General features: G+C 37.6%; 1 protein-coding gene across 1 annotated transcript in view; it reads left to right on the top strand.

Annotated features, from left to right (window-relative positions):
* Positions 1 to 15,897, top strand: part of SLC9A9 (solute carrier family 9 member A9) — a 171,051-nt gene that overhangs the window by 113,462 nt on the left and 41,692 nt on the right. Inside the window, 2 exon segments of the mRNA XM_052685348.1 lie at positions 4,894 to 4,942; positions 9,105 to 9,184. Of these exon segments, the coding sequence (XP_052541308.1) occupies positions 4,894 to 4,942; positions 9,105 to 9,184 (129 nt within the window).

The raw sequence follows: 15,897 nt of genomic DNA, 5'->3' as shown, positions 1-15,897 counted from the left end.
ACCTCTTGTTGCATTATTTAATGCAGCTTTTAGGTATATTATTTAATACACAAATTAGTAGAACTGTTTCCTGGGCCTTTGTCAGTGCTCAAACACTATTTGATGCAGCAGAACAGCCTCAGCAGGATGATGGACAGTACCACCATCTGTATCACTCTCAGGCCAGTATTTATGGCACTTCTAGGAGGTGTGTTATGGAACCACCTCAGGTTGAGGTTACTGATAGAAGCTGGCCTTGCAGGACACTCTAATGCATTAGCCATAAAATTGAAAGGGCCTAGATTAAAATACCTGTTATTATGTTTTCATCTTAAGATAGTCCTGTTTTCTTCAACTGGAGCACAGATCACTTGTGTGAGTATTTGGTAGGTGCAAACTGGACTAGCTGGGACTACAAACACGATCCAGTGTGCATAAACCAGGCACTGGACTGCTTCATTCTGCAAACATATAAAGCCTAAACAGGCCCAAAAATAATGTTTCTATATTTATAATTCAGATTTGAGAGAAATATCTCTGTTTAGAGATTTCTTGGCAGCTAAAGTGAGTGAGGGCTGAGAATCCTAACTGTAGGTGTAGAACCAAAATTCTGCTCTACATTCTGAGATCCTTAAGAAAACACAAGTTTAAGTTTTTTTCTGTGCCTTTATTGTGGAAAGCAGAGATCTAATCCTAGAACATTGGCTTTGTAGTAATTTGAATGCGAGAATGAAAAGTTTGCTGACAGAATAGTAATTTTCTACTCAGTATTCCTATAGATTAGCTTTGTGATTCTTACTTGTGGTTCCCCTGACAAATTGGGATTTATCTCTCCATCCATTTTCATTGCAAACCACATCATAAAAGATGTTATTGACTGCTTTGTATTCAGCAACAAAATCCTCTTCTTATAATCAAATGCATTCTGACTGTTGATAAAAAAGCGATGCACTTGATAGCACACAGGGATTTAAATACTGAAAACTGCAAAGGGTATTTCTGCAGGCCAGTGCACAGTTCCTAGCAACGCTTTGGCCTAATTACTAAAAACTGGCTGCAGTCACAAGCTTCAGTGCCGGATTTTGAATATAGAAACTTTGAACAATGTCTAAATCTGGGTTTTGATACAGCCATTATGGAAAGGCAGAAAGAACAACATAGACCGGCTTTCAGGATTTTGAATTCCTCAAAATCGAAGACATTACTAAAGCCCACCAAAATACATACAGTAGTTAAACTGCACAGCAATGTAGATGTGATTAAAAAGTCTTCATTGCATTTCTTTCCATGCGAAAAAAGTGTCTTTAAATCCAAATCCTCCTTGTAATGTGCACACTTCATCAAAAACCATTCTTAAAATATTCTAATAAATTCTAAAAGAAAAGCCTGTGCAAAAATGAAAAAGCATACTAATGGATACTTCAAAATCTAAAATAAATGTGTTTTTTAACCTTACTGTACAATCATGGAGCAGGAAAAAAAATGTTTCATTGTGATTAGCAGCAACTGGAATAAATCAAAGTGCAATCTAAAATTAACAAATCATCATGTTATTTGTCAACATTACACCTCGAAATCAGAAAGTATTTAACAAAAACATGAAACAGCATGTACTAACACAGAAGGAAGTATTTGCTGGGGAAAAGAAACTTGCACTGCCCTATAGATTCTTTCAACCAGTCCTTTTGGCCTCCCACTTTGGGAGATACCCACTTGGGTATCTCAGGATACCCAAGAACAAGCTTGTGCTGAGAAATCTGTTCAGTAAAATGCCATATCTCACATTCTCAAAACAAAGGAATAAAACACCTTATACTATGATAAAACTAGACTGCTTTCTGGGTTTATAGATGAAGAAATCTCAGCCTGCTCTGGGGTAAAGAAGTCCATGCCTGAACAGAGAGGATGAGAAGAGATTTCCCCAGTGAGACAAAGGGGAGGGAAAGCAGAACATTTGGAGGCTCTTTTAAGTTACCAGTGGAAAACCAGGATAACCTTAATTATTTTTAATTGTGTTTCTCTCAGTGCACACCAAATTGTCTCTGGCACCATCCTGCACCAAACCACAGCTATTGACACGACATTTCTTATCGGAATAGGTAGGCCTGTTTCACAGAAATGTTCACCTGTGATCTGCAAAATAATCCCATCAAATTTAATATCTTCCAGCCCTCTGTGGTATTATATACTGAAATAATCTGCCATGGACCATTTCCTTAAGTGCTATAGAAATAAGTTTTTCATATTATACTTCTGTTTAATTGTATTCTAAAGAGTCAAATCATGGTAAACAATGATTCTTGCACCAAAAAATCATCTTTAGTAACATTTTAACTGAAAGGGGAGGGAGGGGGGAATGTAAAGATCACAGTGGTACTAATGTTCTAATGAGAAAAGCCAGATTTGTGTCACAGAAAAAGCCATCTAGTCTATATTCAATCCAAATACATTGGTTTAGATGTTATCCCAAATGTTTAACATGTAGAATAAGAAGGTGCAAAAGTTGGAAATAAAAACATACAATGTTTACAGGAGTTGAGAAGAAATGAACAAGGAGTACAGAAAAACCAGAAAGTGGGACAGAAGGTTGGAAAAGGGATAATACAACCATGAAACATGGTTACAGGAGAAAAGGGACAAAACTGGCAGCAAGGAAGGACAAGTAAAATAATGCTAAATGTGGAAAATACTCTTCTGACTTCTCACAGAAATTGAAAATTGAGAATGCTAAAAGTGACACTTATCCCAACATTAATAGTAGAATATTTCTTTGAGGTCTTCATTGTAATTGATCATGACTTTTAAGTTTGCAATTTCTAGATGTTACAGCCCTGCAGAGGTCAAGGATAGAAACCTGAAGCACGTAACAGCTTAATTTCAGTTGTCTTGACTGTCTTGTGTAATTTGCTATGTTTTGTTTTCAGTATCTGCCATTTAAAAATAGCATTCTAGTTCACACTGAGTTCATCAAATTAATTGCTGCAGACTGTGATTTGCAATGGTAGATACTTGATGTGAGGCTTCCAAGCCTATGTTTGGGTAGGAAATACTCAGCTTCAGAACTGACTGAACTGAATCTGCTTAGTGCACACTTAATGGAATCACTAAGATTCACATTTTTACAATCTGTTTTTTATTTTAATCCTTTAAGAAACTTGACAATAAAATGCAAAAAATGACCTTTTTTTTTCTTTTTTTCTCAATAACTGCATCAGTGCATAAGATAATGCTGTGCACACTGATTTCCAATAGTGAGATTCTCCTTCACAAGAAGAGGTTTCATGTGAATATCTTCATATGTGCCATATTATCATAATCTGTTGTCTACAGGACAATCAAGGCGGAAGTGCTAGCTAGCTCTGTAGCCATAAGGACTCAACGTAATACATATTCATATGGAGAAAATGTAGCTTACCACAGGAAAGAAATGTCTGCATAACTCTTTGAGCCTGGATTTTTTCTGTGCCGATGGATTCCTATTGTTCCTGATTAGTTAACAGTTATATTTCTGAGACAGTCAGTCCAGCAGCCAAAAACTGGTTCCTGTTGATCCCACTGTCGAGTCTTTTTTATATTCTCTCTTAGTGTTCTTTTAATCTCGAGTGAAATGTTTTCTGTTGTCTTAGCTCATTCTGTAATAAACGCATCACAACTCCAGCACACACAATCAGTCAGAACTGGCAGTTTCTCAACTCCAGTAAACTCAGAACTGCATGAAGGCTAAATTACTTCTGTCCCAGGAGACTGATTCTTTGAGGTCAAGTCAAGCTCATTAAGGAGAACAGAGCGTGGGGAACTTTGTGCTGGTGTCTTTCAGCTATACCTATCATGCATAAATGCTTTGAATTCTCTGTATTATTTCTTTTATGTTATTTCTAGAACTATGCTGTCCCTTAACTATTGCATTACCAGTGTTTTTCTGTGACAGCCATGTGACATTGTCAGTGAACACATCCAGTAAGTAAGCACAGTCTAATAAACAGGGTATACAATTGAGTTTAGGAGATTGGATTCTCTGATTCTAACTCACTTTATGAGCCTGGGATGATCACACCTCCACCTGCACCACTGTTTCCTGCTGTAGCAATTTCCATACCCTGCTGCAGTTCAGCCGTCCACTGCAGCACAGGACTGTCTCACACTGCTGAGTTTTACAATGTTGAGCATAGATAAAGACACCACAGTTCTGTATGTGACAGTAACAAGGTCAGTGTCAGACTGATGGTTAAACCTTCATGTATGTTCCTTTTTCTTTTCCCCTGTAAGTGTTTCCATTACTGGAATGGAAAACAGCTAGATTGCTTTACTCCAAACAAATGAATAGGTTAGTACTGTCAGAAGACTTTTCTAGCAATTCAAGGAACAGGACGTGAAGAAGCAAAATAAGTAGCTGTGCAGTCTGTTTCCTTGTTGCACCAGAGTCATTATTTAAATGACCAGAGTCTGCACCAGAGTCATTATTTAAAAAAAAAAAAAAAAAAAAAAAAAGATTAAAGCGCTCAGATTCACTGAAACTCAAAAGCTGTGATAGAAAAAAATCGTTTTTCACTCTTGCGTCCAGTGGTTTGTTTGCAGAGCAAAGCACTTTCCAAATGCTAGAAGCCGTGCTCAATCAAGAAACTCCATAGTCCTGCAGTCTTCTCCTTCATTTACCTCTTAAACTCCAGTTCCTCCTCAGGTGACTTAACACTTACATTGTATCATTTACAAGATACCGTGAAGATTTAACCTCAGTGTCTCAAGTTCATAAAAGCATATGAAGAACTGCCCTGATTTGAAAAGTGATCTCAATGTTTTGTCAGTTCTCTGCTTTTCTCACCTGGTGAGCACAAGAGAAATACTTCTTCCCTCAAAGCTCTCAAATACACATCTGACCATTACCACTTTTTTGTTGTTTTTTTTTTTTTTAAACAGAGTTGGTGTAGATCCAGATGAAGATATGAAAGCAGAAGCTGCAAACCAGGTATGTTATGATTTCAGATGTATGTGCTGCATAAACCTGAACCACTCAAGGAGAACATTTGACAAAGAAAGCATTATAGCTGGAAAATTTTTAAACCAGCAAATTATAAATAAAGAGAATCACAGAATCACAGAATTGTAGGGGTAGGAAGGGACCTCCAGAGATCATCGAGTCCAACCCCCTGCCAAAGCAGGTTCCCTATAGCAGGTCGCACAGGTCGGCATCCAGGCAGGTCTTGAACATCTCCAGAGAAGGAGACTCCACCACCTCCCTGGGCAGCCTGTTCCAGTGCTCCGTCACCTCACTGTAAAGAAGTTCTTGCGCACATTTGTGCAGAACTTCCTATGCTGCAGTTTCCGGCCGTTTCCCCTTGTCCTGTCTCCACTCACCAATGAAAACAGTCTGGCCTCGCCATTCTGCCCCCCACACCTTAGATATTTATAGACCTGGATCAGGTCCCCTCTCAGTCTTCTTTTCTCAAGGCTGAACAGACCCAATTCACTCAGCCTTTCCTCATAGGAGAGATGCTCCAGGCCCTTCACCATCTTTGTGGCCCTCCGCTGGACTCTTTCCAAGAGATCCCTGTCCTTTTTGTACTGGGGAGCCCAGAACTGGACGCAGTGCTCCAGATGAGGCCTCGCCAGGGCAGAGCAGAGGGGGAGGATCACCTCCCTCGACCTGCTGGCCACGCTCTTTTTAATGCACCCCAGTAAGCCATTGGCCCTCTTGGCCACAAGGGCACACTGCTGGCACCCAGGTCCCTCTCCGCAGAGCTCCTCTCCAGCAGCTCATCCCCCAGCCTGCATTGGTGCATGCAATTATTCCTCCCCAAATGCAACACTCTACATTTGCTTTTGCTAAACCTCATCCGGTTTTTTTCTGCCCAGCTCTCCAGCCTGTCCAGGTCTTGCTGAATGGCAGCATGGCCTTCAGGTGTGTCAGCCAATCCTCCCAACTTCGTATCATCAGCAAACTTGCTGAGGGTGGCCACTATCCCCTCATCAAGGGCACTGAGAAGGAACTGCAAATTGTCTCTATAGTACAGGGTACAGAAAAGGAGATGTATTTCATGCATATTTTGTAACTAAAGGTGTTAGAGAGCTTTGAAGAAAATTATAAAGCAGTGCAAAGATATCCTGAGAATTCTGATGAGCAGAATAGTAGAAATGTAGCCTTCATAAATCCAGCTATTTATCACCTTCCAGATGAGACTTTCTGGAAAATGCAACATTTCAGAACAACTTTCCATTTCCTGGAATAAAAAGGGAAAGCGTGCAATGTTCTGTCCCACCAGGCCAGGTTTCTGAAAATATTTTTAACATAGAAATCTGTCTGTGTTCTGAACATAAAACCTTTAAACTAAAGGAGCTCGGTGAAAAAGCTCCCAAAGATTGTCTGCCACCCTCCCTATTTTGTCACATCTGTATAGAATTCTTTCAGACACAGCATTGTCTGCAACTGTGACTCTGTAAGAGCCAGTACACATAGAGGTAAGGTGTCCTTTAGCATGCTAAGAGGAGTAAGGAAAACCAGCGTGAGTCTTGGCAAATTCTCACAGCAAAAAAAAAAAAAAAGAAAAAGAAAAAGAAAAACAACAGATAAAAAAACCCTGTTCCCGTTTCTGGGTAATACCATCCCAAGCATTCCTTCAAACTGCCTAACTGCAACTGAAATTACCCAACAATTAGAAAAATGTAGATAGTAAGTTAGGGCAATAAATGAATGAGAGACTCTATCCATATGGAAATACATAAAAATTATTATTAGACTGAATATCTAAACTTTACCCACTTACATATATCAGAAGTCATTTAGGGTCTCAGCTTTCACTGAGCTGAATGGAATTCACATGCCTAAATGTCCTAAAGTTTCTCTGAAAATAATAGAAAAAATTGATTCATATATGATCATATCTTTATTTTTACATCTCAGTCCCTAGCAAATGGCTGGTGCAGCACCCTGTTGCACCAAGTTGTGATACTGATACATTCTGATGCTGAAGGCACAGGTTACAAATATCACCCTCCTTGGTGACTTAGTAGTAATTCTTGCAATGCCTCTGCTCAAATTCTGGCTGAATACAGGACACACCACTTTTTTTATGTTGTTAACATTTATCTATTCTTGCGTGAATTTCAAAACCATTTAATTTCAGAGCTGTTCTCCTTTGCAGCAGTCACGAGCTATCAAACATAACAGAATGCTGAATTGAATGGTATAAAATTGACCAAATGGTTTGTGAAAACTTGATTTCTCCAGAAACCCTGGGCTTCTAGTTGCCTCCTTCTTTTAATAGAAATGAAAATAATTGTTTATGAATAACAATAACATGTCAAGTGCCCAGCAGTGCCCTGTGAATCAACACCTATCTCTGTTGACAAAACTCAGGAACACCATTCAGGAGGTGTAAATAAATGTAACACATTTCATGCTCTGACATGTCCACAGCAGTAATCCTTATGGTATAAATTTTATTTTGGAAAATAGCTTTGCTGCACTGATTTCTTCTACCCTGTGGTCTTCTATTTTCATTTCTCTGAGTTCTTTGTATTCGACATCTTGATCTTTGACTGTTGCAGATCTCTATCGCATTCTCTGTAGCCCTCTTTAACTCAGTATCTATCAGAGTTGTTTGATCAATTTCAGGTTATTTATTTAAATTTTCTCTTTTTTCTCTCATCTTTTTCTTTTCTTTTCTTCCCCTTTGTTGTCTTTTTGTTTTCCTTTTATTTCTAATATTTATCTATTATAATTTTTGTATTTATATAATATATAATGTTTTTATTTCATTTACCTACTTTACATTTTCTGTGTTGCATCTCTTCACAGTGAAACAAGTTGTTTTACTTGTAATAGCATAAACTAGAATACATTTTGGCTTTTCATAAGTATTACTAGATCATAGTTCAATCTGAATCCTGCACAGCGCATATTCATAAACCTCACACAGAACTCATATAAGTAGCATATCAAGTGCCACTGTCTTCTGTTGCCACTTAATATCTCAGCCAGATGAGATGTGAGCCGCCTGCCAGCACTTAGTGCCATTAATTAGAGCTTCAGGGGATTGCACAAGAAGGACTGAACCCACTCAGGAATAAGATATTTAAAAGCCAGCAAATGTGTGAGAAGTAAGCCTCTAGATTCCCCTTTTCTCAGCCAAAATGGAGAGGCCTCCAGATCTGCTGCAGAAATTTCTGTCCATCTCCTTTGTGACCAAAGTTCCCGAGTCCATGATGGCTTGAAACCAGACCCTACAGTTTTAAGGATCAGCACACTAATATTATTATCCTCAGCCCATTTACATGCATATTAAGTATTATGGGGAAATAATTTTTAATGTGTTCGATTAGAATAAAAATAATTAGATAACGTGGTTTAAAACTGCATGAAGAAAAGCATTCCTATTGCAAACAAATCTAACTTCCAACAAAACAGAAACAAGAAGAAAATATCCTTTAGAGGACTGACAGTCCCATTCCTAATTCCATCATGCCACTGGTATTAATGTGATGCCCAGAGCAAGACGAAACTAGCTATTTTTGCACAGAAGACTCTCACAAATATATTATTCCAAATTATGATTCTCAGTAAAATGACAGCCCGTCTACCTGTGCAGGGTATCCCAGAATTAGTATACAGCATGAAAAACAGTATTTTGAGTCAGTGTATTTTGGTGCTTATGACTGCCCCTGCTTTTCCAATATTTCTGTGATCTTCTCTCTCTTGGAGAGCAGCACAGAAAGCAGTGTCATGATTATTAGAATACCACAGTACCTTCAAAAATGACATTTGGTTAGGCATACAGCATCCGAGCTTGTAGGAGTAAACTGAAGTAATCCCACAACAGCAATTAGATCAAAATGTCATTTTATTGATCTTAGAATACAGTGCTTCTCAGCTGCTTAATAAAATTGGAATCATTAATAAAACTAAATGCTGATTCCTCCATCAAGTATACAGTATAATGAGAAGTGTGTTATATGAGCCAAATTGCTCATGAACCAATTTGAGAGATGACATTCCTGTAAGAGAGGCTTTTCAGATTAGGAGGGGAAAAAAGTACAATAAACTGTTACTGGTTTGACGTATTTTTAATATTGGAACTTCATGGTTTTTTGTCATAAAAACGCATTTCACTTTTTTATTTGCTTATTTGCAGGCTGCATGTAACTTGGATAAAAATACAACCAAAGCAGAGAGCGCGTGGCTGTTCAGAGTTTGGTATGTATTTGATCACAGGTATCCTTTTCTGTTCCAAGCTGCAGGTGAGAGTTTCATTACAACTGGCACTTTCATAATACCCCAAACTGGTTTACTTTCAGAAACAAAAACTAAAGACATTGAAATCAATTATACTTTTGTAAGGAGAAGAAATATTGAAAGTTCAAATACAAAGTTCTAGAGAAGTAGAGGAGTGCAGTGGTGAGGCTGCTTGTGAGAACCAGCTGAGATGCAAAGCTGTGCCCTACAGCAGGATTTCCAGGAAGCTCATACTTGATATTTCCTGGACTTCTGAGCCTTTCTACATCCTTCCACATTCATACTGATGCAACAATACTGATTCTCTTCACACTCATGCTCTCTTACTCTTTACATCAGCATTAGTGACCCTTGCTGTCACTAACACCTGTGCAAAGAGATGATAAAAGCAACCATTCTGATTTACTGCCATTTCAAATTCACTCTGGAGAGGCTCTGTGTATGTCAGCGAGATCCCAGAATAATAATCATGCCTTAGCTATTAACAGAAAATAAAATGAATACAGTACAAGTCCTGATAATTTCCAAGCACAGTAACTAAGGAGCTAAATGGGCAAAACTTTTCTAGTAGTCTCCATTATTCGGTTGCATTTCTACTGATAATTCCTTTGTCCTGCACTTGTGAGTAGAAATTAACATTCCAGTTATATGTTTGTTTTTCTGTTATGATCTGCAATGAACTAAGATGAAATATTTCAGCTTCCTAAGAAAAATTCTAGTGAAGTTATCTTTCAAAGAGTCTTTTGACAGGGAAAAACAAACAAACAAACAAACAAACAACATGTATCTGGTTATAAATGATTGTATTGATCTAATTCATCTATCAGAGCAGCTTCAAGGGCCAAAAAGCTCTTAGTATTTTCTTAGAATAATTACTTAATGATACTTACAAGTCGTAGGTAAATGCAATATAAAGCAGGAAACATGCTTAAACATTAATGCTGGGTACCAGAAAAACTGACTTTAGCTACCATCCAGGCCTCTGTTTTTTCAGAAAGAAAAAGCCTGTGGTTGTGATTTATCTTAAAAGCTGTAGGTTGAAAGAGATAGATGAATGGGGTGGGAAGGAGAAGGAAAAAAATAATTGTGCTCTGAAAATGAAATAAGAAAGCAGAAGGCAAGAACTGGACAAAGGTATGAGTTAGAAAAAAAGAATGAAAGAGACAACAAGGGTAGAACTACAAATCGAGGGACAGAGGAGGAAGGGAATGAGAGAAATCGATATGAAATAGTTGGATAACAGGGCCTGCAAAGTGAAAAGAATGTGGAATTCAGAAGTGAAAATGATGGTCTTTACTACTGTCTTCCCAAAGGTTATCTGTATGGCAGAGATCTTAAATCTTCACTACTTCTGACATTTTATCTAGAAAGTGATTTTGAATCTGGGTTTGTAATGCTTTTTTTTTCTTTTTTTTTAACAAATTCTAGTTTCTAACTCTTTTGCATTTCAAGAATATATTATAGAAATGTGATTTTTTTATGAGTCATAAAAAGAATGCGTTCTTAAGTATCAACTTCTTTAAGTCATAAGCTTTCTTCAAAATTCAGATGTTCAAATGTTACAACCACACCTTTATCCTAAAATGTATTTCTATTACAAATCAAACACTTCGAATTTTACAAACAGAGAAAATGTATATCCATGCACAATAATGGTTCAGCCCACTAATGCTGTGACTCACAGCACTGAGTGTCTCATCAGATGGCATTTTTTGAGATAACACTCTTTTTGTGGAGACAAACTATCCATACAGATTTTCTAGGTTTGTTTTTCTCTAACATTACAAAGCTGTGGTGCTAAATTTAAAAGAAGAAATTGTCATGTAACACCATGTTTGTGTCCATAAGATTGCACGGAGGATTATGATATGGTTTCCAAAGATTCGACAGTGAAAAATAACCATCTATCTGGAAATATACTTTGAAAGTGTAGATGATTCTGACATTTCTATAGTTAGGAATTTCCTCTTAGGCATTAACACCAATCTGCTGACTTTTCTGGCAGTTACATCTCTTATGCCTGTTTATTTTGTGGCCGAAAAGCAAAAAGGAGGAAATGTCACTGAAGAAGCCAAAAAGTGGTGCTGTTTTTTGCTGTCATTCTGAATGATTTTCACTTATTCCAGTCGATTTAGATGGTGACAATGTGCCAGACTAGGGTAGAATTAAAAAAAAAAAAAGACTTTTGAGGATCAAATTTTATATTTGTTCGGAATAAAACAGTAGAAGCCTTATCCAGAGCCAGCTCGATTCAATAAGGATTGTTTAAGCAAGTGTCTTTGAATCAAGTATTGACACTTAAGAAAAACATACCATTCTCTAAAATCTAGGCTAGGAAATTTTTACACTGGAATAAGAAAAATGAAGAGAACATTTAAACCATCTTAAGTAAGCTCAACATATGCTCTTGGAATTTCATCTCAATTATTTAAACAAGTAAAATGCAAAACAAAATACTTGGTATCTCACATTGGGATAATTCCACTGAATTTATTTCGGCTTCCTTGTTTTTACAACTCAGAGTAGGTTATCATTTGAAGCTGTGATATACTCCTAAGGGCAAGTGGAGATGTGAGGAAAGCAACACAAAATACTTCATGAATTTGTTTTTAGGAAACAAACAGCACAATACAAATACTTTCGTATTGTTGTTTTTTCAAGGCAGATGCAGCCAAGTTTAGCTAGTGAATAAGTAAGCGAGTGGGAATTTCATCTTGTAGGGACAAGACCTGAGTACATAAGGGCAGAGCTCAAACAGGTGGTGAGCAAAGATTTCCCATCCCAACACATCCCACAATGAAATTGTAACTTTAGTCCCAACTGGCAGCAATCTGCTTTAGCTCTTCTCAGTCTTCTACCTCTTTACTTGCTTATAAGCATTGCTGTTTTTTGCTGCCTAATCTTTACCTGTCTAGAGTTAGAATTCTTTCTTTTCTACAAAGGCCTTTATTCCTGTCACAACCTCTTCCTTAAAATGAAGGTAAAATGAATCTAAGAATGTACTGTAAACAGCCTTTACCTGCTTCTCCAGCTACTTTGGACTAAACTTATTCTGCTATTCTTGGTTTGATATGTTATTACACAAAGCTTCCTTCTCTTTCTGTATTCATGAAATCCTGACTTCCTCACAGGGGGTCATTGTTGCTCTCACTGATTGTTCTGTAGCATCAGTCAGGAAGGTGACTGCACTGCTCTCCCCCTTCTGGTGGAGCACTTGCATTAAGGAGAAAGTATTTGGGACTCCTACACTGAAGTACACAATAAAGCAATAAAATATGCAGAAATAACTGAAACTGAAGATGAAAAAGGGAACATAATGCTCTGCTAAGATTTTTCCTTCCACAAATCTTCATAACAAGAAGCTTATATCATGTTGCAGGATAATTATGTGAGCTTAATCATCATACTCTAGCTTGTCCTGAGAAGAAATGTCTTACTTTATAAAAGGAAAATATGTGCAAGAGTATAATAAAGTAAGAAGGAAAAGAACAAAAGATGGCTTCAAATGCTCTTAGGTTTCAATTAAGAAGTGTTAGACTGCAAGAGATAAGCCTTGGTTCCACCTACAGCCAAGTCTGTTCTTTTCTGGCAGTGGAGTAAGATGGAACTGTGTGCTGTGATCATCTAAGACCGAATGAGCAGAGCTCTGCTGCTGCCTATTTCTGGCAGGCATGAGGACTGATAAGAGGTCAGGCAGGAATCAGTTGGCAGAGGCGTACTGCAGGTATTGCAGTGACACATCTACTGCATCCATTGCACTGAGCTACCAAGACCGCACAGGAGCACAGCTGTCTGGCTTCCTCAAAGCTTTGCTTTTTGATACCCTCATGCACACAGTCACAAATAGAGTAGTGCAAGGGGAGGTTTCTTCTTCTTTTCAGATTTCTTTTGACTTTGAGGAACTAACATTCTGTTACGCTGAATAGAAACAGGAGTCTGGTTCTGAGTGAGGCAATTCTCCATGTAACAGCTGCCAAAAATGTTTCTACTTGAACTGCAGCTGTCTGTCATTCAGATGTGCACCGCTTAGTTAAAGAAAAAGGTTGTTTGTGTCCTTTATGCTCACCTGAAATCAATCAGCCAAAAGGAACTGTGTTATTTGTAGACTTCAAAAGTTTCTCCTCCTTAACTTATCGGGGCACCTAACTTTTTATTTCTGCTGTCCTTTGTTACACAGATAAAACAGCCATAATGGCTGCCTATGAAGCAAGTGCTTTTCTATGCTTTTGAGAAAATGGAAAAACTACCAAAGGCAAAATTCCTTTCCAGGGTGAACTACCAATGAAATTAAAATTCAGAATTTTGCGACTTTCAAATGAATTTTTCTTAAGGGATAACTTATCACTGTCATATTAGAGACAGACATTTTGGAAAGAAAAGGCAAGAGTCTGTAAGCAGGCACACGCATACCATTTTCTTTTACCTGCTGTAGAATTAAAGCTTTTTTCATTACTGCCACTCTGTTTTGATTCTTTTATCACTGTGGTAGTAACAGTAAAATGACACTCAGTGGCCTAGCTGTGGACCAGGACCTTATTTTGCTGGACAGCTTCCAATCTGAGAAAAGACTCCCCTCTCTGAGACTTCAGTGTCATTACCACTCAAAGAAGCATAAAAAAATCAGTGCAAGCACATTCAGGTAGTTCACAGAAACAGTAATGTAGGATTGGCTATCAGAAAAGGTAGGGTTCATAGCAGAGAGATGCTAATCAAGCACAGGAATCTGTTTTGCAGATGTTACAAGCAGATAATAAAAAAATCTGAGAGTAAAACACAAACCCCAGCTGAGGGATTTTAGTGGACATCATAACACAACAATGACACAAGAGCAGCTGACTAATCATAAAGCTTTCTCAAATGCTACAGACTTGAGAAGGACAGGAAACCAAAGGACATTTTAGTACTAGCAATAACTACCTGAACTTAGTTCAAAACTTATTAAAAGAGAGGATTTGTAAGCATCTGATCCACTGTTCTTTTCTCTTTCCTGCCCAAGTATTTTTAAATGAAAGTTCAGGGGAGACATTATCGCTTCCCATAACTACCTGAAGTGACGTTGTCATGAGCTGGGGTTGGCCTCTTCTCTCATGTAACTAGTGATAGGACTAGAGGAAATGGCCACAAGTTGCACCAAGGGAGATTCAGGCCAGACCTTAGGAAATACTACTTTTCTGAGAGAGTGGTCAGACCTTGGAATGTGCTGCCCAGGGTGGTGGTGGAGTCACCAACCCTGGAGGTGTTCAAGGAACATTTGGATGTTGTGTTGAGGGACATGATTAGTGAGATATATTGGTGATCGGTGGACAGTTGGACTGGATGGTCTTGTAGGTCTTTTCCAATCTTGGTGATTCTATGATTCTATGCATCTATTACTAAACATAATTAAACTGCCAAATAAGAAGTTAACTAGAAAGAGATTTAAAAAAATTGTGGTTCTTTTACATTATTTGATGCACGTTCCTTTTCACTTTCCCATTGCAAAAGACATACATGAAAACTATTTGTAATAGTTTCCTGATATTTTTATTGCACAATATGAATCTTTTCACTCACCCTTTCTCCATCATGATCCTGAAGGAAGAGACAAGCTGCAGGACTTTTGGTTCCACAAAGTATAATCAAAAGGATCAGAAGTAAGGAGCTGAAGTTTGAAATTTTTACTATTTAGGTTTTTCATCCTGACACTGAAACTCAAACACTGTGCAAAGACCTATTTATATGTTCAGAGCTGAAAAATATAGCTGAAAAATACAAATTACAAATTTGTAAGTGACAAAGGAAGACAATAGAAAGATGAGATTCTTTTCTGTATTCTAACTTTATCCCTCCAAGCAATACAAAATAACATACAAACTAAATAATTCTGGAAGCAAACTGTTATGGGTTTATTTTCTTGTTACTTCAGTGGTAGCAAATCCATTGTTAAAAGGCCTTCGTACTTTAGCTTGTTCTTGCCTATAAAGGAAGAAGTAGAGAAGCATGGGAGAATGGGATTTCAAAAAATCAGTGTTCAAAATAATGATTAAACAGTGCAGGCACAGTACGAGTGAAAAAGACAAGCATGTCATTGCTACTGTGATTTGAGAAAAGGAGAAGTGCTTTTGTGTGAAAAGAGATCCACAATATCCAAAAAAACATTTTGTGAGCTGTTATTGAGTCCTTGTTCCCATCCTTCAGGGACATACAGGGCTAGGTTCTATCTTCTGTACTTAGTGTCAGATGGTCATTGATTTTTGAAGCAGTTTTGCACGGTTTCTAAGGCAGAATCTGGGCTTCAGCTTGTTCGAAACAACTCAGTGTAGAATCATCTGCTTTTATATGTAACATCTTAGCTCATTTGACATAGAATACCTTTTGTTTTTCAGCTCAAGGGCTTCTCTCAATTTCTGATAAGAGGAACCACAAGCGATTAAAAAGAATATTTCACAGAGCCAGCAGCCCCAATATAAATGTATGAGTCTTTGTGCAACTATACTGCTCTCTTTCATGTGAAAATATATTAAAATATGTGAAAATCTACAATAGCTAAAAAGTATTCATTCCACAAGAAGTTCAAAATTTTAAAAGCAAAATTATTCATAAACAAAATATGACATTTTAATCTTTCCTGTATAAAACAGCTCTAAATCTTATTTTAAAAGCCAAAATGTTATTTCTTGAATGGTTCTGAAAGGTTTCCAAGGCTCATCAAC

The sequence above is a fragment of the Tympanuchus pallidicinctus genome, unplaced genomic scaffold (assembly GCF_026119805.1).
Source record: "Tympanuchus pallidicinctus isolate F22 unplaced genomic scaffold, pur_lepc_1.0 scaffold22, whole genome shotgun sequence".
Taxonomy (NCBI): domain Eukaryota; kingdom Metazoa; phylum Chordata; class Aves; order Galliformes; family Phasianidae; genus Tympanuchus; species Tympanuchus pallidicinctus.
This window is presented reverse-complemented; position numbering and strand designations above follow the sequence as displayed.